Source organism: Mytilus trossulus, chromosome 8 (assembly GCF_036588685.1).
Source record: "Mytilus trossulus isolate FHL-02 chromosome 8, PNRI_Mtr1.1.1.hap1, whole genome shotgun sequence".
Lineage (NCBI taxonomy): Eukaryota > Metazoa > Mollusca > Bivalvia > Mytilida > Mytilidae > Mytilus > Mytilus trossulus.
Window position 1 is genome coordinate 19,943,566 of NC_086380.1, and position 25,010 is coordinate 19,968,575.

The 25,010-nt window shown below is 32.3% G+C and overlaps 3 protein-coding genes across 3 annotated transcripts; 2 read left to right on the plus strand and 1 right to left on the minus strand.

Moving 5' to 3' along the window:
- Window positions 1-2,011: 2,011 nt before the first annotated feature.
- Window positions 2,012-4,078, plus strand: LOC134727433 (uncharacterized). Its single transcript, XM_063591814.1, has one exon. The coding sequence runs from the start codon at window positions 2,012-2,014 to the stop codon at window positions 4,076-4,078; it is 2,067 nt and encodes a 688-aa protein (XP_063447884.1).
- An 8,014-nt stretch (window positions 4,079-12,092) lies between these two features.
- On the plus strand, window positions 12,093-13,427 carry LOC134727434 (uncharacterized). Its single transcript, XM_063591815.1, has one exon. It carries the CDS (start codon window positions 12,093-12,095, stop codon window positions 13,425-13,427), a length of 1,335 nt encoding a protein of 444 aa, XP_063447885.1.
- Window positions 13,428-16,526: 3,099 nt separating this feature from the next.
- On the minus strand, window positions 16,527-24,774 carry LOC134680683 (uncharacterized). The gene is made up of 6 exons (XM_063539826.1): window positions 24,489-24,774; window positions 23,599-23,928; window positions 22,510-22,821; window positions 20,409-20,450; window positions 19,490-19,573; window positions 16,527-19,001 (listed from the first exon to the last, which is right to left on the minus strand). Exons 1-6 carry the CDS (start codon window positions 24,700-24,702, stop codon window positions 17,257-17,259), a joined length of 2,727 nt encoding a protein of 908 aa, XP_063395896.1. The 5' UTR covers window positions 24,703-24,774; the 3' UTR covers window positions 16,527-17,256.
- Between the last annotated feature and the right edge of the window lie 236 nt (window positions 24,775-25,010).

The window sequence follows — 25,010 nt, forward strand, 5'->3', positions numbered from 1 at the left end:
ATAAAATCAGTATACGTAGTTATTATAATTTATAACAGTAACATATATATATACAGCATGCGGAATAATCCATCACCATGTAAACGTAGTTAACTATATATATTACAATGTCCAATCGTTCATAGCCGGATCACTATTATGTCTCCATATAACATAGGGTTAAATAGTCTATAATTAAAACACTCCTGCCCTCGCAATAGCATTTACTGTTCAAACACTGTCCTTGTTATCTTTAAAATCTAAAAAACTTTTCACTGTTCATTTGGTAAGCAATTATTCCATATAAAACACGCAAATAAAATATTTAAAATCTAAAACCACTTGATATTTTACAAGCCTTGGATACGAGTTTTCAGTTCAAACACTATCCATCTCTCAATATTGCAGAATAAATCCTGACACAATCCAGTAAATGCGAATCAAATTTACTCAGACATTAAAAGTAAACGTTTGTGATATAGTTTGTAACACAGACCTCTGGTTAATGATATCATCAGGATTTCACCATAGCAGTTGTTTTCTTAGTATTTATAAAACATTTTAACAACTATGAAATTTAAAATGAGGGATTAACTCGAGTGGTTCAAGTAAAATGGTGTTGTTGAAACCCGAGTTAGTAAAGTAAACTCGAGTTTCAATAGTCTCGATCATCCAGCCGCAATGGCCGAGTACACTTGAAACTCTCGAGTTAACTTTACTTACTCGGGTTTGAACAATACGATTTTACTTGAACCACTCGAGTTAAACCCTCGTTCTCGAGGTCCAACCCTCACCGAGCTAGGGTTAAACTCAAGAAACTCTTGAATGACGTCAAACCAATGATTATACTTTATTTTTTATGCTTGGTCAGGTCTTTACCCTAAGGTTACATAGGCCGAGTTCACTTGAAACTCTCAGTTAACTTTACTAACTCGGGTTTCAACAAAACGATTTAACTGGAACTACTCGAGTTAACCCCTCGTACACTTGTTCCAACCCTCACCGAGCCAGGGTTAAACTCGAGAAACTCTTAAATGACGTCAAACCAATGAGAATATTTAATTTTTATGCTTGGTCAGGGTCTTACCCTAGAGTTACTTAGAGTTGTTCCGAATATCAAATCGAGTGCTTTCACGTGATAATCTATCAACTCGGAAGTCGATTGTAGTGTTTCAAGTGAACTCGGCCAATATTTTTCAAAGTATTTAAATATGCATCTGGGTAATAAAAAATGGAGACTAGAATTTCAAATGAACTCGGAAAGGATGTTCATATGAAAGTAAAGTTCGATGTCAAATCCCCCGCGGAAAGCTGACACATCATTCTTTCGTCTGATACTAATGTTTTGATAATATCTTTATTAGGGAATTTATTGTAAGCGTTCCCGTGTTTGAAAGAACAAAATTCGATAGTAAAAAAAAAATGCACCGTGGGAAAACGCTACCGACAGGGCTAAAATGAAAGAATAATGTTTGTTTTATCTTCATGTGGATTTTAAGCAGTGAGAAATTTCGGTTCATCAAACTATTTAATCAAGCGACTTTTCCCGATTTGTCATTCCACTTACATCCGTCGTCATCTATATGAAAGGCATACAGTAACTAGTATATATTTGTTAAGGGGGCCAGCTGAAGGACGCCTCCGGGTGCGGGAATTTCTCGCTACATTGAAGACCTGTTGGTGACCTTTTGCTGTTGATTTTTCTATGGTCGGGTTGTTGTCTCTTAGACACATCCCCCATTTCCACTCTCAATTTTATATCAATATCTACCTTTATATATACAAAACCAAACTGCATGAAGTTTATAAATAGCGCATTTAAATCATGACTTTTTGAGAGTTATTTTATAAAAGATAAATATTTGCAATAAAAGAAATAGTAATACCAGGTGCTTTAATTCATCCTTATTTTTGACCACGACAATGCTATTTAAATCATATAATTATCTAGACGTGAGAACAGGGTGAATTCATGAACAATTGTTAATAAAAAAAAAGTGGCCTTTAACAAGTGAGTGAAAACAGGTTCACAATGGGTGATCATCCTACAAGATTGTTTTCATGGATTATAAAAACTAGTTCATTAATGTGTATCTTCCTTTCGAGTATTTACATATTTTTATACAGGAATAGTATACATCTTTACATAGGAAGCGATATTTCTTTAGATTTTTCAACCCAAAAATATATAGGATCTGACATTACTAGTTTTTCTTTAGGAGAATTAGGAGATTTGAAGGAAGTAAATCAATACAATTCTACAACCAACGTTTCAATCAAAAGCTATGATGGATTTAATGAAAACAATCAGTCAGCAAAGCAAGACTCTTGGAAATTTCTTGTGGATTCAGAAAATTGCAAAATTCCTGACCTGGATCCATTCGATGCTAAAATTAAAGATTTGTTGATACTTCATCCCGAACCTTACAAGTGCGATGATAACGATTTTATAACATATATTCAAAATAACACGTTATTTCTCAATTTGATGAAGAAAGCACGAAAACGTGTATCGTACTGCCGATTCAAACCGATTTATTTTAACAGCATTACTGGCAAATCAAGTGAACCATTTATATATTTTATTGATATAGAAGATGAATTCTTAAAGGTGGAATGCTTTGATCATTCTAGAGATTTAGTTGTTGAAAATTTCCACATCAATTTTAAACAAAAAATTCCAAAATTGTACGTAGCAGACGACAGGATTCCACTTGACAAAGGGAATAATAAAAATGATACAGAGTCAACGAAGATCAATATGCATCATTCTAGACGAAAGTCGTTCGCCGACAAGAAAATGGATTTTGCAATAACTGATCGCTTGAATATAATGTTGATAATGATAGATTCAACATCGCGTATTAATTCTTTACGATATTTCACCAATACCCGTCGTTATCTGACGGAAACATTAGGAGCAGTGGAGATGCTTGGATACAACAAACTAGCAGACAATACAATGGTCAACATGGTACCACTTCTGACTGGAGAATTTGCAAAAAATCTGACATGTTTAAAAAGTCACCAAGGAGTAGATAATTGTTCTTTTATCTGGCAAAAATATTCACAAAATGGATATTTAACACATTTTGGTGAAGACATGACATTTGCAGGAACATTTCATTACACACTAAACGGATTTAAAGAGCAGCCTACAGATTATTACGACAGGCCGTTTTACTATCACAACGAAAAGTCCTCCGATGGTGTGGCAGATACATGCTTTCATGGTAAATCATCGTCTGAATCGCTGTATCAAAGAATGTATGACCTGGCATATAATCTGAGAAACCAGCGTTACTTTTCCCTCAATATTCACTCACGAAATACACATACTTATCTCGAAGGTCTTGCAGATATGGACAATTTGACACTTGACACAATATCAAAATTATATGAGAATAATTTGCTTAATAATACTTTCATGGCAATTTTTGGTGATCATGGTTTACGTTTCGGTGAAGTGAGACAGACTTTTATTGGTCAGTTAGAAGAAAGGTTGCCTATGATGTTTCTATACTTACCCGAGTGGTTTAAAAACAAATACAGTAACCATATGACAAATTTGAAGACAAATTCTAGACGTCTAACAACCCATTTTGATATGTTTTACACGCTATTAGATTTGTTAAACTTGGATAAGAAGGGACCGGTCAAGAGAGGAATTTCCCTTTTTCGTGAGATTCCACGTGACAGGACATGCGAAGATGCATATATAGACCAACATTGGTGCACGTGTAATTATCATCTTACCGTAATGGATAATGATACAGTTAAAAACACATTATCAAACATTTTGATAAAACATCTCAATTCTTTGTTGGAAGATTATGACAGAGAAACAAAATGTTCCAACTTGACTTTAGTGTCCGTAATTTCGTCTGTAGCTGTAACATCTAAATCAGGCAAAGATAAGGGTCACAGAATTGTAATTAAAACAGAACCAGGGAACGGAGTATTTGAAGCCACACTTCGATATCAATCTAGCTCCGGTTTATTTCATGTGAAAGGAGATGTCAGTAGACTGAGTAAATATGGCGACAGTTCAAAATGCGTTACAGGGAAAACTTTACGAAAAATATGTTTTTGTATTTGATAATATGAATCCAATGATATTTTTGTATTGTCTACTAAAAAAAATAAAGGTACTGTGGTAAGTTTTCAATATTTTATTCATTATAACTGTTATAACCATTTAAGAATCGAAAATGCATGTTTTTATTCACAGGTATTAATATGATTAGAAAAAAATCCAATTGTTGCCCGGAAATTAATTCAGTGAAGAAAATTGATAAGCTGTTAATTTGGTTTTAGAGATTTGGTACATATACAATTATATATTTTGACAGAGTTGATTTGTATATTAGACTATAAGATAAGATAAGAAAAAAAATCTTTTAGTGTCATGACTTTTTAAAGTGTAATGACTGTATCGACAAAAGTCTGTCAAGCAGTACACAACCCCTACTTCACCTGTAAGTATCAATAGTAAATACAATATTCCCTGAAGCCATTCATGTACGCATCTAAACAAATAGAATACAGATAAATACTTAATTCAAATCTTCATTTTCTTTATAATAAGATTTATACATGGTTTTCTTGTTAATACATACAACAATTTATTTGAAAAGATTTCTGTCAACATTTTCTTTAAGAGTATAAATATTTACACAGGATTTAGACTATAGGTAATAAATATATACAAAACATGGTGCACGAATAGCAGAAAGTTTTTACTTCATACAAATTTGAATAGTTTCGGAACAAATAATTAAGTTTCCATTTATTCATACAAAAAAAAACTTTGTTGAAATTTTGATAGCGCATGTCATAGCCACTATGCGCAATAGCCTAATATGCAAACAATGTTTAAAAAAAACAATAATATAAAGAACTTTTGTCATGAAGTGTCTTAGTATCATGGCTGCGTAGATCAACAGAAATTGCACTCACTGATATTATTCCAAATACATTATATAAAGTTATTTCCAAGTGGGATTTTTTTCTCGGTTTATGCCTTAAATAAAACGGTAATACCTTCGTCATGTTCACGGTTTAGGCTTTATATGAGAGGTTATGTCATATATTCGTTGTGTTTAGACTTAAGATGGGGGGTTATGTCATATCTGCCTTGTATTCAAGGTGTATGCCTTATATCGGACATCATGTTATATGAACAAAAATACATGACAAAATTCGTATCATTTGTCGTATTATCTCGAGGTAGCAATATCAGCCCGAGGATAATATTGGTCAAGGGTGATATCATATATTTAGAAAGGATAGTATTATATGATCTGCTTTCTGATCCGTATCATCTAGGTTATCTTCAGATTTACTTTTGTCTTGTTTTAAAACCTTTAACAGAACTGCTCAATGGTTCATCCGAAGCAAATGGGTTACCTTACATTAAGCGTTCTGTTGATCATATAAATATTTTGTTCATTGTATATTTTGGTGCTTTGTGTGGTATTTCCTTGAGTTATTTTAGCTCACCTGGCCTGAAATCATCATTGGGGTATTTAGTGTAAGAAATGTATCTGACGACCTCGCCTCCAACCAACATGGTCGCCATGGCATAAAACAAAACAATTGGGGGGGGGGGGGGGGGGAGAGGGGGCAAATGTTGTTATTGTCTTATATCTCTGAAACTAAAGTATGTTGACGACGGACGGACAACGGTATACCATAATACTTCCCATAAACGGGCGTATTCAAATAAGTAACTATCATATTTAAGCTAATAACCCCTGTACAATATCTGTTAAACCATTACGGGTGGCTGTCAATAGCGGATTGTCATCATCATTCATCTGTGCATCTATGTCCGCGTTATATTCAATTAATAAACGAACATCAGAATGATTTTCCTGACAGGCAATTCTAAGAGGTGTTCCTCTGGCAATTCTTACTCAAATTAACGTTTGCTTTCTTTTTCAATAACATTCTAACAATGTCTTTGTGACCATCTTGCGCTGCCATGAAAACCGGAGTTACTCCACTGGCTTTGATCACATTGCCATTTCCATTGTCATCCAACAGCCACTCCATTATATCAAAATAACCACCCGACATGACTTTATAATAGGAATATAACCTAACCACACCACTATATCAAAATAACCACCACGACATGACTTTATATTAGGAGTATAACTTATATATATCATAATAACATGACTTTATAAGAGAAGTATTGTCTGCTGCAAAGTCTTCTCTTTCATTATCCCTCTTATTGGCAAGATCATTTGTTGAGTTTCATCAAGTTGGTTAAGATAATGCAATACTTCTTGTCTATTGTCAACAAACGTTTCTGGTTTATTCAGTTATAATCTAATTTTGGATGTAGCGCGTTTTTTTGATTGGATGGCGTTGTTTTGTTTATCAGCCCCTAGACATAATTAAGTCATGTGACTGTCTTCAACGTTATTTCCATGGTTTACTCCAGTTGAAAATGGAATTTAGAATTAAATTACAAGAATAACTGTAACATTTTATCTGTTTATTAGAAATATCATTAAAAAAATGTGTGCACACTTTAGAATAACCCGCATAGCAGTGTGCATCACATTTTTTATTTTATTTCTACATAGACAAAATAAATATTACAGTTATTCCATTAACATTAAGTTTTTATTTCCTGTATCAAGAAATGTCATTTTTTTATTCCACGATGTATTTATACTTGAACACTTGGGGGGCAAGACGAAGGAAAAATAGATTCGTGTTTCTGATAGGATCAGCTGATTTGTTTTAAATGCAACGATCAAAATGCTGTAACAATGGAAAAGTTATTAGGAATAATGATGCCTCCCGTATCCTATTATACGGGTTGTTCGGTACTTTATGTTTAGATTCATTATAGAAATTATTATGAAAGTGAAACATCTTACCATGTGCATGGTGTACATATTGATTAAGTTAAGTACGTGTAGTTTGGTAGTAGAATTGTTTCAACCTGTCTGATGTCATCAGCAGTAGGTCACACAGAATTCATTTAATAACATTAAATCAATTATTGTTGTTTTAGAATATTTATTAATTTTCTCAACAACAACATTTAATATGTCGTTCTACTTCTTAATCTGTTAATTTCACAAAAAAAACAGCACACAAAACTTTCTAGTTACTGACAAGAAAGGAACACAACACATAAATACGATATCAATCTCTAGGAAAGCTTATATTCCTAAGTTTACGAAACACCAAGAACGATCTCATCCAAGGCAAAGATTATCTTAGCTGCATAATTTTTTGGAAAAAAAAACTTTTCGAGATTTTGGGTCCTCAATGCTTCTCAATTTGATACTTGTTTGGCTTTTAAAAAAGCGTCACTTATGAGTATTAGGAAGACGGCACGTGCGTCTGGCGTATTGTTTAAGCCCTGTACCTTTGAAAATTATTAACATATCAAATCACCAGATACGACACTTAGACTGAGTGAACAGATTTTAAAGGTAAGGTTCAATAGTATTTGTTTAATATTTTGTTCTTAAAAAAAGCATTTTGAAGAATGATTGGCAATGAAATAATTTTCACCTTAAACTAAATGACATAGAAAATAGCGGTATATTAAGTCGATGTGTGACCTTAATTTTGTTCTAGGAAGTTTTTGTGAGGGATATCATCATATTTTTTTCTAGTTATTAATGATTACATCTTGATTAAGATACAAGCATTGAAACTAATCATGATAATTATTTAACTTTACTCCACATATTTGACCACACAGTGAAACCAATTCTAAATTATATAAGTGAAATTCGGGGCGCTTTAGATTTAAAGAAGTAAACTGACAAAAGAGATTGTTTATTTTGAAAAAAATATGCAAAACACTGCAAACTGACTCAGTTCGTTCACAAATCCGTACATGTTCACTGGGAGTAAGAAAGAGAAGCTCAAATACGGCAGTGATAGGTGAGTGAAGGCGATATTTATTATTCATTCAAACTATAGTTAATATGTTTTTCATCCCTATCACGTTTAACAAATACAAATGATTGCCTAAAACTATCCTTATATCAAAAACCTTATCAATCCATAGTAAGAACCGTTGGTATTATTCTATCAGTTCATAACTAAATACTCAGACATACATTTATCACAAGTTTGTAATATGAAATCAATCTTGAAAAGATCTATTTGAAACATTCTAAAATTAAAGTATAAAACTTTACAAAAAAAACAAACAGTTTCAAAATGTATCTTTCTATAGGCCATTTGAATCTGAGAATTCTGATGACAAAATTCAGAATAAGTTATCATAATCTAATGTTACATCCCTTTAAATGTCCTTTATCATCAACGGTTAAGATACACCAAACGTGTTCTATTTGTTCTCATTAGATCTAGACAAAAATTTCATAAAAAAAAGAATGATTCAGGTATAACTTTTAGCTTTGTGTATTTTAAAACAATATTTAAAGATGTACTAAATGAAGTTACCTGCTGGGTTTGTTGACTACGTAATACAATATACAAGCTTTTTTTAACATTTTTTTGTTTAACATGTTTAAACAAACGGTAAAATATGTAAATTAGAATCAATAATTGAAGGTGTAATAAGTAAGGTAAATATTACATTGATTAACTTTCTTTTTTATACAAACTTCTCATGTAATTTCAATACAGTGTTTCGCAACCTATGCGTACTTTGTCTATTTTTTTTGTTTGATATATCTTCAAATGATCATTTACAAAATGTTAAACAAAGTGGTTTAACGACCAAAATTTTAAAATACACTGCAAACATGAATGGTGTGTAAGATTTTTTTATTGATTGTTCGTGGCTTTTAACTAGCTGACAGTCACTGCAAGTACTCTTAGATCTGTACTGAGTGTTTTTGTTGAGCCGTCGCTTTTATTCGAAAAAGCGAGAAATAGCAATCCCGCATAACGTTGTCGTCGACGGTGTCAAGAAATAATCACTCTGTGGTTAAAGTTTTTTGAAATTTAATTACCTTTTCAACCAGACTTGGGGTAATTGTAATGTAATCGTTAATCAGCTGTAATTGATTACATTTTCCCATGTAATAATTGTAATCATTAATCAGCCAAAAATCTGATTACATGTAATTTAATTTAATCAATTACTTTTTAAAATGCCCTGTAATCATGATTACTTTATGATTACATTCTGATTACAATGAAAAAAATCTTGAACTGTGTGTTTATGGTTAATAAATGAACCTTTTTGTTCTTCTTATTGAATGATATTCAACAAGTTAAGATAGTTCCGTTTACTATTTAAAGCATGTTTATAATTGATTTGTATACACCAGTAAAAAAATAAAATGTTACAGTATTTAAAAGCAATCATTAGCCTAAGAAGAGACATGTCATACAATTGTATATATCTAGAAAAAGAAGATATTGTACACATATTTACAATTTAAAGATGTACATATATATTTGGTTAAAAATTATTATATTTAAGTAGTATTATACTTTTCTTTAACTCTGAATTATAATCTTTTGTTAATATTGTGATTTTTGTCAACTCTGAATTGACAGGTAGGAAACCAATTAAGGTTTGTTTTCATTACAATTACCATTTGAGTATACATAAAGTAGCTGTAGGACAATACATATGATAAAAGATTAATTAGACATGTGAAAATTTATCTAATTAGCACAAACTAAATTAAAAGTTGGACAAATATCTTGCTTAAAATAAGTAGATTTTAGTATGTACTTGGACTGGACATGTAAAATGCATTGATTTATAGTATTGTATTTTGTTAACAATTTGTTTAAACAATTCTTTTAAAATTTTACATAGTTTTTATCTGGTAACTTTATGTCATCCATATTTTACCTTTCATACACTGCACCTTGAAATACATACAAAGTCTGGAAGAGGTCAGAAGACAAACAGCAAACTCTTTTTCAATTCAATCCAGATTCAATTTCAGTCAAAATAATTGAGAGATAAATTAATTTATGATAAAGTGTAATGGGTGAAACAATGTTCATGTATGTATGTAGTGAACTTTTGTGGTTTATTAAATAGATGAAGTTTGAGGTTGTCATTTTATAATATACTAAACAAAATTCTTTTGAAAAAGTGCTATAGTTATATATTAAACGTTAATTCATTCACATCATTCAAAAAGTGTTTGTTTTTTTTTTATTCATTGTAATCAGATGTAATCACGATTACTTTGCCAATGTAATCATTAATTTAATCAGACACTTTCAGAAATGATGTAATCGTTAATTTAATTTAATCGTACAAATGACAAAGTAATTGTTATTTAATCAATTACATTGAAAGTAATCGGACCCATCTCTGTTTTCAACCTATCCTGCATTTGTACCAATTTTAAAAGAGAAGCAGCTTCTTTATGATCATACGATAGTACCCAGAAATAAATTTTGTAGAAATACAATTTCGATATTTTCGTAATTTACTTGAAAATTGGACTTTTTGACAGGAAACAATACATTCACTCTGTAACTAATTAAATGTGTCAATACTTTCTTATATTATTCTTGATTTGTACCAGAGCTTGTTTATGATGATCAAAATCTAGTATCTGTTTCTGTTTATCGGTATTTTACTTCCAGATAGACTTCGTTTTCTTCAGATTACATTACATACAGTATGCAGTTAAAGTTTTTAAAACATTCATTAGATTCATAAATAACCTGGATTTTAACCAAACTTGGACAGAAGCTCCTTACAAACAAACGATAGTATCTAGAGGCATATTTTTATTGAATTGTTCCTCATTTTTGTTCAACCTGCGGTTAACACCAAAAGTAGGCGAAACACTGAAATCTTTGATTAATTTGGTTATTATATTAAACAGACACAGAAACTAACAACGATAGGTTACCGTACGGCCGTCAAAAATGAGCAAAGCCAATCCCGTATAGTTAGCTATAAAAGGACCAAAAATGACACATGAAAATAATCTTAAAGCTGTTGAAATTGAAAAGTTTGTTCATTACGCGCAGAAATTTAGTATGTATAAACGTTCAGTTAATATCAACCACCAATTCAGTCACTTTTTCAAAAAACAACATTGAAACTTTGACAGAAATCAAAATATTAATTTACCACAAAAACTGACTCGACAGCTGCTTCATTTGTTATGTCTTTAACAGGTGAATATATATATTAGATTGTTATATGCATATTGTTTTCAGTTATAAATCGAGATATGTAAGTTAAATTGTCATTTATCATATCTCGCATTATTTCATCGTTTAACTGGGATCGTCATCACCAGTTACGATTATCAGTTTAACACTAGTGGTCAACGTTTTTTAATTATACAATTATCTTCACGCGAGAACAGGGTGAATGGATTACTGTTTGTTATAAAAAATGTCTTTTAAAAAGTGAGTGAAAGCAGGTGGTTTTTTTTTACAATGGGCGATTATCCTACGAGATCGTTTTTATGGATTTAAAAAACTTGTTTTATATCATGTCTTTTACTTTCGACTATTTACATATTTTTATACAAGAAAAGTATAAATCTTCACATAGGAAGCAATATTTCTTTAGATTTTTCAACTAAAAAGTATATAGGATCGGACATTAATAGTTTTTTTTACGAGCAATAATAGATTCGAAGGGAGTACAGAAAGTTAATATTACACCAAACATTTTAAGCAGACTCTATTATGGATTTATTGAAAACAATCAGTCAGCAAAGCAAGAGTCTTGGAAATTTCTTGTAGATTCCGAAAATTGCAAAATTCCTGACCTGGATCCATTCGATGAAAAAATTAAAGATTTGTTGATACTTCATCCTAAACCTTTCCAGTGCGATAATAGTGATCTTATAACTTATATTCAAAATGACACGTTATTTCTCAATTTGACGAAGAAAGCACGAAAACGTGTATCATACTGCCGATTCAAACCGATTTATTTTAACAGCATAATTGGTAAGGCAAGTGAACCATTTATATATTTCATTGATATAGAAGATGAATTTTTAAAGGTGGAATGTTTTAATCATTCTGGTGATTTAGTTGTTGAAAACTTCCACATAAAGTTTAAACAAAAAACTCCAACATTGTACGAAGCAAACAACAAGAGTAAAATTTACAAAGAGAATAATAAAAATGATACAGAGTCAACGACGGAGACTATGTATTCTAAACGACAGTCGGTGACCGACAAGAAAATGGATTTTACAATAACTGATCGCTTGAATATAATGTTGATAATGATAGATTCAACATCGCGTATTAATTCTTTACGATATTTCACCAATACCCGTCATTATCTGACGGAGACATTGGGAGCAGTGGAGATGTTAGGATACAACAAACTAGCAGACAATACAATGGTCAACTTGGTCCCATTTCTGACTGGAGAATTTGCAAAAAATCTGACATGTTTAAAGAGTCACAAAGGAGTAGACAATTGTTCTTTTATCTGGCAAAAATATTCACAAAATGGATATTTAACACACTTTTGTGAAGACATGACATTTGCAGGAACATTTCACTATACACTTCATGGATTTAAAGAGCAACCTACAGATTATTACGACAGACCGTTTTACTATCATTACGAAAAGCCCTCTATCAATTCGGCAGATACATGCTTTCATGGAAAATCAGTGTCTGAAACTCTGTATAAAAGAATGTATGACCTGGCTTACAATCTGAGAAACGAGCGCTACTTTTCCTTTAATATTCACTCACGAAATACACATTCTTATCTCGACGGTCTTGCAGGTATCGACAATTTGACACTTGACACAATATCAAAATTATATGAGAATAATTTGCTTAATAACACTTTCATGGCTTTGTTTGGTGAACATGGTTTGCGTTTTGGGAAAGTTGGAAAGACTTTTATTGGTCATTTGGAAGAAAGGTTGCCTATGATGTTTCTATACTTACCTGAATGGTTCAGAAACAAATATAGTAACCACGTGACCAATTTAAAGACAAATTCTAGACGTCTAACGACCCACTTCGATATGTTTTACACTCTATTAGATTTGTTAAACTTGGATAAGCAGGGACCGGTCAAGAGAGGAATTTCCCTCTTTCGTGAGATTCCACGTGACAGGACATGTGGTGATGCTTATATAGAACAACATTGGTGCACGTGTAATTACCATCTTACCGTAATGGATAATGATACAGTTAAGAACACATTATCAAACATTTTGATAAAACATCTCAATTCTTTGTTGGCAGATTATGATAAGGAGACAAAATGTTCCAAATTGACTTTAGTTTCTGAAGTTTCGTCTGTAGCAGTAACATCAAAATCAGGAAAAGATAAGGATCACAGAATTGTTATTAAAACAGAACCAGGGAACGGAGTATTTGAAGCCACACTAAGATATCAATCTACTTCCGGTTTATATCATGTGAAAGGAGATATTATTAGACTTAGTAAGTATGGCCACAATTCAAAATGCGTTACAGGGAAAACCTTACGAAAAATATGTTTTTGTATTTAAGAGGATGTCAATGGAAAAACCAGGCAGTGGATGGCACATGACATATTTTGTTTTTAAAATTTTTTCATCTATTTCATATCATAAATTAATTCTTTCTCAAAGTTGAATTTTGTTTTTCTATCAACTGCAACAAATAAAGAGAAAAAAGTATATAGAAAGCATTGAAAATTCATTGAAAAGGGGAGATAACTCTTCTTCTTGTACAAAATTTTGTTGCATTGTTAGTGAACTTTAAAATCATTTTCTGAGCCTTCCACAGTTGATTCAGAAATATCATTGACATATATAGCCTTTGTATGATATTAACATTGCATCGGAACCAAAAATTCAGTGGGAAATAAATTATGATGTGCCACCTATATCATAGGATTTGCCTGATATTTACTTGGACAGCCTCTTAATAAGATGATATTCCAATGATATTTTTTTATTGTCTACAACAAAAATAAAGGTAGTGTGGTAGGTTGTCGAAATTTATACATTATAAGAAAACATTTAAGAATCGAAAATGCGTGTTTTCATTCACAGATATTAATATGAATAGAAAAATCTGCTGCAAAGTCTTCCCTTTCATTATCCCTCTTATTGGCAAGATCATTTGTTGAGTTTCATCAAGTTGGTTAAGATAATGCAATACTTGTTGTCTATTGTCATTAAAGTTTAACGTTTCTGGTTTATTCAGTTATAATTCAATTTTGAATGTAGCGCGTCTTTTGATTGGATGACGTTGTTTTGTTTATCAGCCCCTAGACATAATTAAGTCATGTGACCGTGACGTCTTCAACGTTATTTTCATGGTTTACTACAGCTGAAAATGAAATTTAAAATTAAATTAGAAGAAATAACTATAACACATTTTATCTGTTTATTAGAAATATTATTAAAAAATTGGTACACACTTTAGAATAACCTGCTACGCGGGTTAGTCAGTGTGCATCACATTTTTTTTATTTCTACATAGACAAAAGAAATATTACAGTTATTCCATAAATAATAAGTTTTTATTTCCTTTATCAAGAAATGTCATTTTTTTTTATTCCATGATTTTTTTATACTTGAACATTTGGGGGGCAAGACGAAGGAAAAATAATAATAAGAGTTTCTGATAGGATCAGCTGATTTGTTTTAAATGCAACGATGACAATACTGCAAAAAGGGAAAAGTTATTAGGAACCATGAGGCCTCCCGTATCCTGGCATACGGGTTGTTCTGTACTTTATGTTTAGATTCGTTATAGAAATTATTACGAAAGTGAAACATCTTGCCCTGTACGTGGTGAACATATTGATTTAGTTAAGTACGTGTAGTTTGGTAGAATTGTTTCAACCTGTCTGATGTCATCAGCAGTAGGTCACACATAATTCATTTACTAACATTAAATCAATTATTGTTGTTTTAGTATCTTTATTAATTTTCTCAACAAATACATTTAATATATCGTTTTACTACTAAATCTGTTAATTTCACAAAAAAACAGCACACAGGACTTTCTAGATATTGCCAAGAAAAGAACACAACACAGAAATACGATATCAATCTCTAGGAAAGCTTATATTCCTAAGTTTACGAAATACCAAGAATTTTCTTAACCAAGGCAAAGATAACCTAAGCTGCATAATGTTTTGGAAAAAACACTTTTCGGGATTTTGGGTCCTTAATGCTTCTCAATAGATAACTTTCGAGTTCGATGCATTTCCGTCAAAAACTCTGGTTTTAGTGAACGTCAGTTGTGCGTTTGGGGGCTTTGTCACTTCCGTTCCAATGTTGAGCGAGTGGTTGGAAAACTATAATTCTATATTGTACAAATTATACGGCAAATTAAATTCTCAAAAATGACAATCAGTACTGCTGTCATTACGGAATTTTCATTAAGTACCTACAGAACAACAATTATTTATAGTTTATCCTGCACAATGACGATCACTAAGACGCTTGGTGAACATTAATAGTGCAGGGATACAGGCGACCCCCTCTATCTGGTAAATGTCGTCATAAAGGCGTGTATAATTGACGAGTTTTTTCTGGTGACGGATGAACTCGAAAGTGGTCTATTTGATACTTGTTTCGCTTTTAAAAAAATTCTAACTGATGAGTATTAGGAAGACGGCACGTCTGGCGTATTGTATATATAAGCCCTGTTCCTTTGAAAACTATTACCATATCAAATTACCAGATACGACACTAAGACAGAGGGATTTTAAAGGTAAGGTTCAATAGTATTTGTTTAATATTTTGTTCTTAAAAAATAGCACTATGAAGAATGATTAGCAATGAAATAAATTGACACCTTCAACTAAATGCCACAGAAAATAGCCGGTTTAAGTCGATCTAAAACCCTAAAAAATTGAAAGTGAGCTCATGCCAATAGATATAAACAATTAAACAAAGTTTAATGCCAATTGGTTGAAGCGTTGTTGAGTTATTGTCCTACGACGTGTTGACGACGGACGGACAACGGTATACCATAATACTTTCCATTAACGGGCGTATACAAATAAGTAGTTACGTCTGCTGAAGACAAAATCAACAAGCTCTGACACTTTCGACCACATATAATGTCATTGTCTACGTCATTTTTGGAATTTTGGATCCTCAATGCTCTTCAACCTTGTACTTGTTTGGGTTTATAAATATTTTTTATTTGAGCGTCACTGATGAGTCTTATGTCGACGAAACGCGCGTCTGGCATACTAAATTAAAATCCTGGTACCTTTGATAACTATTTACACCACTGGGTCGATGCCACTGCTGGTGGACGTTTCGTCCCCGAGGGTATCACCAGTCCAGTAGTCAACACTTCGGTGTTGACATGAATATCAATAATGTGGTCATTTTTATTAATTTCCTGTATACAAAACTTTTAACTTTTTGAAAAACTTAGGATTTTCTTATCCCAGGCGTAGATTACCTTAGCCGTATTTGGCACAACTTTTTGGAATTTTGGATCCTCAATGCTCTTCAACTTTGTACTTGTTTGGGTTTATAAATATTTATTATTTGAGCGTCACTGATGAGTCTTATGTAGACGAAACGCGTGTCTGGCGTACTAAATTAAAATTCTGGTACCTTTGATAACTATTCACATGTAGAAACAAAATATTAATTTTGACAAATTGTTTATTCAAATTTTAATAGTTTTGACTTCAAACGACATTGGCCACATGCATAGTCCACCATATTTGGTTTTGTTAGAATGTATATCTGGCCCATCTAATTTTTTTTTTAAATTTTCCCCGGTGTGGTCAATGGTCAATCTGGCAAAACCACTTGAAACTTTATATAATTTTGAAGCTATTTTAAACATCTTTAAAAAACAATGGATAGAAAAAAATCAAATTTATCTAAATTTGCATATTGAATATTGTGAATATTGGTATCTGCATATGATATTACATAGTTCGATTTGAATTTCGATAAATGTGCTAACTATGGCCTTCGTAGACCTTCTTCCTCGTGTTGATTAAGTCGTTAAAGTAAAAAAAAAATATTACTGTTTCTTTGAATGTTCTTCCAATATTATCACTATAGATCTATGACCATTGTCCGATGCGATTTCCAGCGGAGATTTTCCATCAGTCCGTGTTATACCTATATTAGCACTTCTCTCTAACAATAAACAAACGATATCCTCATGTCCGACTTGACATGCATAGAATAACGGTGTTGTTCCATCAACTTTTGTAACATTCACATTTACATTGTGCTCCAGGAGGATTTGGACTACTTCTGTATGTCCCATTAAACTAGCCAGGTGTAGTGGGTATGAACCAGCAAACATATCAAAAACATAGTTTGGTAATGCATTTTTCACGAACTCTTTAGTAACTAATTATGAACCATACTTATTTGCTACTTTCAGCCAACTTTGTTGAACACTTTTAATAGTCTTTGGAGGATGTTTAGCAACAAAATCTGCTATTATCTGTTTGCTTTGAAGGCTTTTATTACAGTCAGCTTTTTTAGCTAATAAAACCTGTACAATATCTGAAAAACCATTACGGGTGACTGTCAAAAGCGGATTGTCACCATCGTACATTTGAGCATCTACGTCCGCGTTATGTTCAATTAATAAACGGACAACATCAGAATGGTTTTGCTGAGCGGCCATTCTAAGAGGTGTTCCACCAGCATTCTTACTCAAATTGACGTCTGCTTTCTTGTTCAATAACATTCTAACGATGTTTGTGTGACCATCTTGCGCTGCCATGAAAAGCGGAGTAACGCCATTGGCTCTACTCACATTGACATTACCGTTGTTATCCAACAGCCATTCCACTATATCAGAATAACCACCACGACATGACTTTATTAGAGGAGTATTGCCTGCTGCAAAGTCTTCTCTTTCATTATCCCTCTTATTGGTAAGATCGCAACGTTGAGTCTGGTCAAGTTGGTTAAGGTGAAGCAACAATTGTTGCCTGAATGCAGGAATTTTCATGCTATCATTGTAAAAAACATTTGTGACTTTCCCATTTGACCAATCAGAAATCAGTCTTTTTAAATAAAATGGGAGTTTTTGATCAGGAAGTGTTATTGTAAACTCGACATCATTCTTGTGATCCTCTATTGTTGGTTTCCACACGACACGTTCACTTAAGAAACCACTGTCTCCATGCTTTATGATTAAATGTATCATCTTGTGACCAAAGTAGTGAGCGAAGAAGTCAAATAACCTGTCATGCAAACTTCTATAAACATTATTCTCTTCAGAAATATAGCTACCAACTAAAGTGTCAATAGCACTTTTCAGCTTCATTTTAGATGTTCCTCTTTCCAGTAGACAAGCTTCAAAAGTGTCATCTAGGAGATTTCTTTGTTCGTCAGTAATATCTCCAGAAAATAATTCTCCATCAAGTTTGTTATTATAGAGGACTATCATTACTAAGGAACAAATTTTCATCAATCCAGAACAATATAATATATCTAGTTCGTCTTTATACACTTCAAATGGACTTTTGAAAAACTTGTACACGTCCATTTTCGGCTTCATATGACATAAAGAACAGAGGAGCGGGAAAGATTGTTCTGACACTTCAGTTAAGTCCAATTCATTCATATGTTTTCCAAAATAAGATTCTGCCATCTTCGTTTTTTCTGATCTTGTTAGACGTAATTCGTCGGATATCAAATTGCACACACAGGACTTGAATAATCGGGACAATACTCCAAACTGTCTGTCCTTAAAAACTTGTAACCGGCACGTTACAATTATCTTACAACATTTATCTTCTAATATTGTTTTAATCACAGGTAACAACTGTTGCCACTTTTCAATCTGTTGTTGACTAGCAGTGAATTTCCCACAGATATCATCTACAACAAAAACTGTATTCCTACCAGGTTGATAGTAATTTATAATTTGTGTTGGCTCCATCACTGGTATAATTATGTACCCATTTTCCTGCAAATTTAGCGCAACATGTCGGGAAATAAATGATTTCCCTACACCGGCACTGCCTGTTATGGTCACACAATTGTTGTCCTGTGCGCAGTTTCTGACATGTTCACTGCCCCTTGTAGAAATAAATGATCTGTCCTTGAGTATCCATTCCTCAATCTGTAATCTCATTATCTCTGAAAAAAGAAAACATCGAACTTGACTTTTTTAGCATGGTCCTTACTGTTTTTGTTAAAACCTATGTTTTTGCATTATCCTTCCATGAGTTTGTGCAAGAAAACAAAACGGTACAGATAAAAAAAAAGAAGATGTGGTATGATTGTCAATGAGACAACTGTCCACAAGAGACCAAAATGACACAAAAATTAACAACTACAGGTCATTGTACGGACTTCAACAATGAGCAAAGCCCAATCAACAAATTGATTAATAACCAGAATAAAAAAATTAAAAAAAATGGAAAAAATGAAGACTCATCTAAAGTAACTTTTTAAATAATGATAACAGATACGTTGTTATGGCAAAGTTCTCTTCTTCATGTATGTCAAGTATAATTCAGGTATTTCACAAGTATACATACCATATAGATTAGATTGTATGTATTGGTAAAATAGACAAAAATGGTCCTTTCAGTTGGAGTATTCAATAGAATAAACTTAATTACCTCGTATATTTGCAGGAATAACGTTTTGAAGTTCACGTTGTATCTTTGTTAAGTTCTTTTCTACTTTGGATATCATGTCTAATCCTAAATGAGAATAACAAAAATGATATAGTTTCCATATACATTCCCTTCTTCCAACAATTGCAATTGTCTTTTTGCGGTTTTTACATTTTTTTTTAGATGCATACTGTTTAAAAGTGTTGTATGTTTTCATGTGACCTTAATTTGGTGAATAACAATATTGGAATCGATTTTTTTTTAAAGTTTCACTGTTTATAATGGCATTTTTGTTTCTGGGGTGGATTTATAAATGGGTTATCCCATACGAGCGAATTTTTAGATTGAATAATTATATCAAGGAAAATAAATGATCAAGGGACATAGATAATACATCCGGTTGCAAATAACGTTATAAAAATAATTAACTCAAGGACAGTCAAAATGACACAACCCAAACTCGTTTTTGATCTGAATTTTGTGGTATTACGCATGGTGTATAGGTTTCATAGTATTTAGTTGAGGCAGACAAAAGTAAGGGAGTGGAAACTACAAATTTCAATTTGTAAAGGAGCATAACGCTTTAAATGTAAAACAGACGCCACCCAAATTCAAAATTGAGCTGTGTTTTGTTGATATAAACATTGTGTATATACGTTTCATAACATTTGATTGGAGAACAGCAACCAATTTCGGGACGTAGGAACGTACGGAAAGACTAGGTAGACGGACAAAGGTAAAACGTAATGCTCTCCTTGCTTCAGCTAGTGTATAAAAAAAACCTTTTCCAACGTCTTAACAGAAATGATCTCTTTGATACTATAATGAAAGATAAACTTTAACCCTACATGAATTACAAGTTACTGAACTTAAAGAAGTTATACGAGTGAACAACACATACTAACAATATGGATATATTTACCTTGTGCCTTCTTCCTATGTCTTTCTCGCAATTGTATCATTCCTGCAAACAAGTGAATGGATATTTAATCTACTAAAGTTCTTGTATCATACAATAAGGTGCATGTACAGAATTATTCTAATATGATTTGACGACTACACAATATAACATTCTAAGGGGATGATTTCCTGCATTATCATTAGTAACTTATGTAGTGCACAATCGACAATTTGCACATGCAACAATATAGTAGATTATTGTAGACACTAAAGCAGAACTATACACAGATAATTTTCACTCATGTGAAATTGACATGCATTTCACCTGAAACGAACCGATGCATGAAAATAAACTCATCACAGAAACCAGGAGAAAATTTTGTATTTACGCCAGCCGCGCGTTTCGTCTACTAAAGACTCATCAGTGACGCTTCAATCCAAAAAGGGTTAAAAACGCCAAATAAAGTACAAAGATGAAGAGCATTTACGATCAAAATTTCGAAAAGAACTCAAACAAACTAGTTCCATCTGAGTTTCTTATGCATCTAATGAGAAACTCGCTTGAATTCACATGAAGTTTAAAAAAAAGAAATTACACCTAAATTTTCAAATTTCTTTAAAACATGAAAAATACTCATTCTAATGGTGTAATTTTCATGTGAAATTCACGTATGCTATTGTTTAAAGATGGATTATCCGGGTAATATTGACTTGAATTCCTTGTGAGATCATTTAAAATGTATATGAGAAAAGGACATTTAAAGATTCACAAAAACAGAGAAAAATGCAAAACACTGAACTTCAAGGAAACGAATGTTTCTTTGATACATATATGACGTGGCTCTGTACTTATACATCCCGGCCTTGTGTTATTGTACAATGGTAAAGGAGAAGGTACGATAAGACCCCTTTTTGGACAACCTATTTTCTCATTTTTCAAATTCTGTTTTTGAAAGCTACTTATTGTGTTGAAATAATCCCTGATGTCTAAGTTGTTTGAATGAACTTTAAAACCACTAATTTATGCTACTGGATGAGGTGATGGGGGTAAACTTTCTATTATTATTTAAGTATCTTAATTATCATTCACTTTGCAGGTGTTCCGCAGAACGGTTTGTTAAGTTTATAAGTGCATGTGTCAACGTGACCCAGGATCTTTTTTTATTCCTATGTCATTAGCTCTGTTTTTTGCTGTCTAAATCGCCATTATTTTCTCCGGCTCACGTAGGCGCACCCTATTAAATTTTAAGAAACAATGACCAAAAATTGTAATTTTCCCTTTTTTTTGGCTTTTTATGCCTTTTTACCCCCTCACCTCACCCATTTTCTGAAATTAATGAATTTGAAGTTCATACAAACAAACTTCAAACCTAAGGGAATATTTAAACATAAACATAATAAGTAGCTTTTTTGAAAAATGAGAAAATAGTGGCACCAAACATATAAAAAAATTGGCCATATCGTATCTTGTCTTGTCTTGAATTTTTGCTAATATGCTTTGTCTCTATGTCTTTTAATGTTTCTTTGTTCAATTTATTTGTTTTTATAGTAATTAAGATGATAACACAATGCTGACTGTTGTGTCCCTATTTTTGACATGTTTTAGCTATTATTTCTGTTTGTTATGTTCACACATCGTTGTCAATATAAGGTGATTTGATGCGATTGTAACACAACTAAGAAGTTTAGCTTGTTCTATAGCCAGGTTTAATCCACAATTTACTACATAAGAACATGCAAGTACCATGTCAGGAATGCGACAGTAGTTATCCATTCTTTTGGAGTGTTCGAGCCATTTTTGAATTTTCATCGGGGTTCAATAATTTTGTGATTTTTTTTTTTTCAAATCGGATAGTCCCTTATCGAACGGCAAAATCAAGGGACAGACGATATCATACCAAAAAGAAAATGTATGAATACAAATAAAATGACACAAAGCTTTTCGCTCTTCAACTTTGTACTTTATTTTGACCTCCGCTATATTGTTTTTAATCGAGCGTCACTGATGAGTCTTTCGTTGACGAAATATGCATCTGGCGTACAAAACGATAATCCTGTATGATTATACTGAAAGTAAGAAATAAGCAATTTAAAGCTTACATTAAGTAATATTTTTAAATTACCTATATGACATAACTCATTGTCATGCGTTGTCACCTCTGTATTTTCAAGGTCATCTACTACATGTTCATGAGATGCATGTCGTAGAGCGTCTAGAAACATATTGTACGCGTTTTTATCTTTGTGCATTAATGTAGCCAATAGACGTCTATTACTTTCGTGTTTAGTAAGGTTAATAGAACATATTTCCTCTCGGTCTTCCGGTTCTAGGACTTCTGATTGGAGAAGATGGTCAACTACATCTGTTGTACAATCCATATTGTGTAGCAACACGTGGTAGTTTTTGTGTAATTTTATGGTATTTGTGTTGACCACTACAAAATAAAGAAAACATCTCATTAAAAAAACAACCCTCATACTTTTCAAGATGTTTGTCAGTTAGAGATCAGCGAATGGATACGATTTTTCTGAATCCCTAATGCAACAAAACCTACAAGAACGTAAGCGAAATACATAACTTATATCTGCATTATACTTGCATGTTCAAAACAAATGTAGGAATCAAAAACTATCAACACAAATTTACCATACCAGAAGTGCATTTCGAATTGTTTTGTCACTTCGAAATATGAATTATCTCCCAGAACATCTAACATGATTTTCATCGGTGTTTGCTTTACGCCGCATTTATAAGCACAACAAGGCTATATTAGTTAATGCATCATTGTAAATATAACGGAATTTGACGATACTGTCATCAAAGTGAGAGGGTTAGCGCTATAAAATGTTTAATCCACCATGTTCTATATTTGAAAATGCCGGTACCAAGTCAGGATTATGACAGTTCTTGTTCATTCGTTTTTAATGAGTTTTGTTATTTGATTTTTCCATGTGATTTCCGAATTGATTTTCCTCTAAGTTCAGTATTTTTGTGATTTTTCTTTTTACGGCGAGAAATAACTTAAACATCGAACAGGTATGTTTGAAACAACAGTGAATCAAGAAGATAATCCTTAACTTAGTCTGATGTATTTTAAATAAACATTTTCTAGTCTTTCAGGTTCAATACACAATATATATAGAATCACAAAAATATAAGGATATCATATAATTTTGTGTAAGGTATGCTCAAAATACTTTTTACTACTTACTAGTTTCAGCCTGTGAAATATTGGACGGTGGTTCGCTTTCCACACTAATTTCAATTCTTTTCAGTAGTTCTAGGACATCGGGATCAGAAGCACACGGGTCAAATTGTTTCAGGACATTTTTGAATATCTCCAAACAATTATATGGACGCTCAATGAGGATTTCCAATAGAACTTTATTACGTTCAAACTGTGTTGTCGGTTTTATTATTTCTTCTCTATCCTCTATCGCTATGATGCATTTAGAAATAAGGTTATCCAAAACCTGTTTGTCAAGTACTGTTTTATGAGCTAATTCGACTAGATGGAAAGGGAGTCCATGTTGAGATAGACCTGAAAACAATATTATAATATGCATAACAATGAGAGTAAAAATATCAATAGTGATTAACATACATACATATTCGATTTATGGAACACGCAGAATTTAAAACAGTTTGATCATATTCAACATTGAACAACCATTTCTATATGATAAAGATCTGAACTCAGGGCATGCTTTTGTTAATAATTATCAAAGGTACCAGGTATAATTTAGTACACCAAACGCGCGTTTCATCTACATAAGACTCATCAGTGAACTCATATCAAAATATTTAAAAAGTCAAACATGTACAAAGTTTATATTCTTCTGAGGGGTTTGCTAACTTTCGACACATGGTTCATGTCGAAAATCTAAACACTAGGTTTTGACTTTTCATTTAAATAAGGTGAAGTGTAGTAAGAAGTTGTTTGAAAATTATTTACTCGGATGATGGATTTTTCATCATCACAAAAAAACTCGTGATATTATACGAGTGAACAAAAATTGACGAACAAATTATGTAAGTTTGCATATCATTAGAAATATAAAATAAACCATTGTGTACACTAATCAGTGATTAAAAACTAACCTATAGTTGCACTAGACAATGACTGTTTTTCCGTAAATGTGTGGCTATTTGGCACAACGTCTTCATAGCCTTCTGTTTGGACAGCAAAACCACTAAATTCTATCGATTCATGTTGACGAACATCGTCATTGCCTTTGAGAATATTGTTTATCTCTGGTTGTGCGTGAACTGTAGAAATATTACTGGTGTCTGGCTTGACATCTGGTGAGGCCATATTTATGGGTTATTTCGAGTTTTTTTTATGTTCGTTAAGCTGGAATGTCGAATTAAGTGAGTTAGTTTTAAAATATCTGAAAATAGAATGATAGTATTATGCTACTAATGTCTAAATTAAAACCTTTACGGGTAGACTTTATATACATAAATTAAGTGGTACAAGAAAAGCAAAATGAGTATTTTAAATTTGATGTATGCCTTTTGTGATTCTTCGTTACATTTGTTGTTTTTATAGTGATATTAAGATGATAACACAATATTGACTGCTGTACCCATATTTTTGACATTTTTACTCTTTGAGTATGT

Excerpts from the sequence above, each read along its gene's own strand:
- LOC134680683 (XM_063539826.1), bottom strand. The coding sequence starts at position 24,702 with ATGGCCTCACCAGATGTCAAGCCAGACACCAGTAATATTTCTACAGTT. Across the intron at positions 19,574-20,408 it reads ACATAGGAAGAAGGCACAAG|GATTAGACATGATATCCAAA; the intron begins GTAAATATATCC and ends ATTCTCATTTAG. Across the intron at positions 19,002-19,489 it reads TATTCCTGCAAATATACGAG|AGATAATGAGATTACAGATT; the intron begins GTAATTAAGTTT and ends TTCTTTTTTCAG.
- LOC134727434 (XM_063591815.1), top strand. The coding sequence starts at position 12,093 with ATGTATTCTAAACGACAGTCGGTGACCGACAAGAAAATGGATTTTACA.
- LOC134727433 (XM_063591814.1), top strand. The coding sequence starts at position 2,012 with ATGGGTGATCATCCTACAAGATTGTTTTCATGGATTATAAAAACTAGT.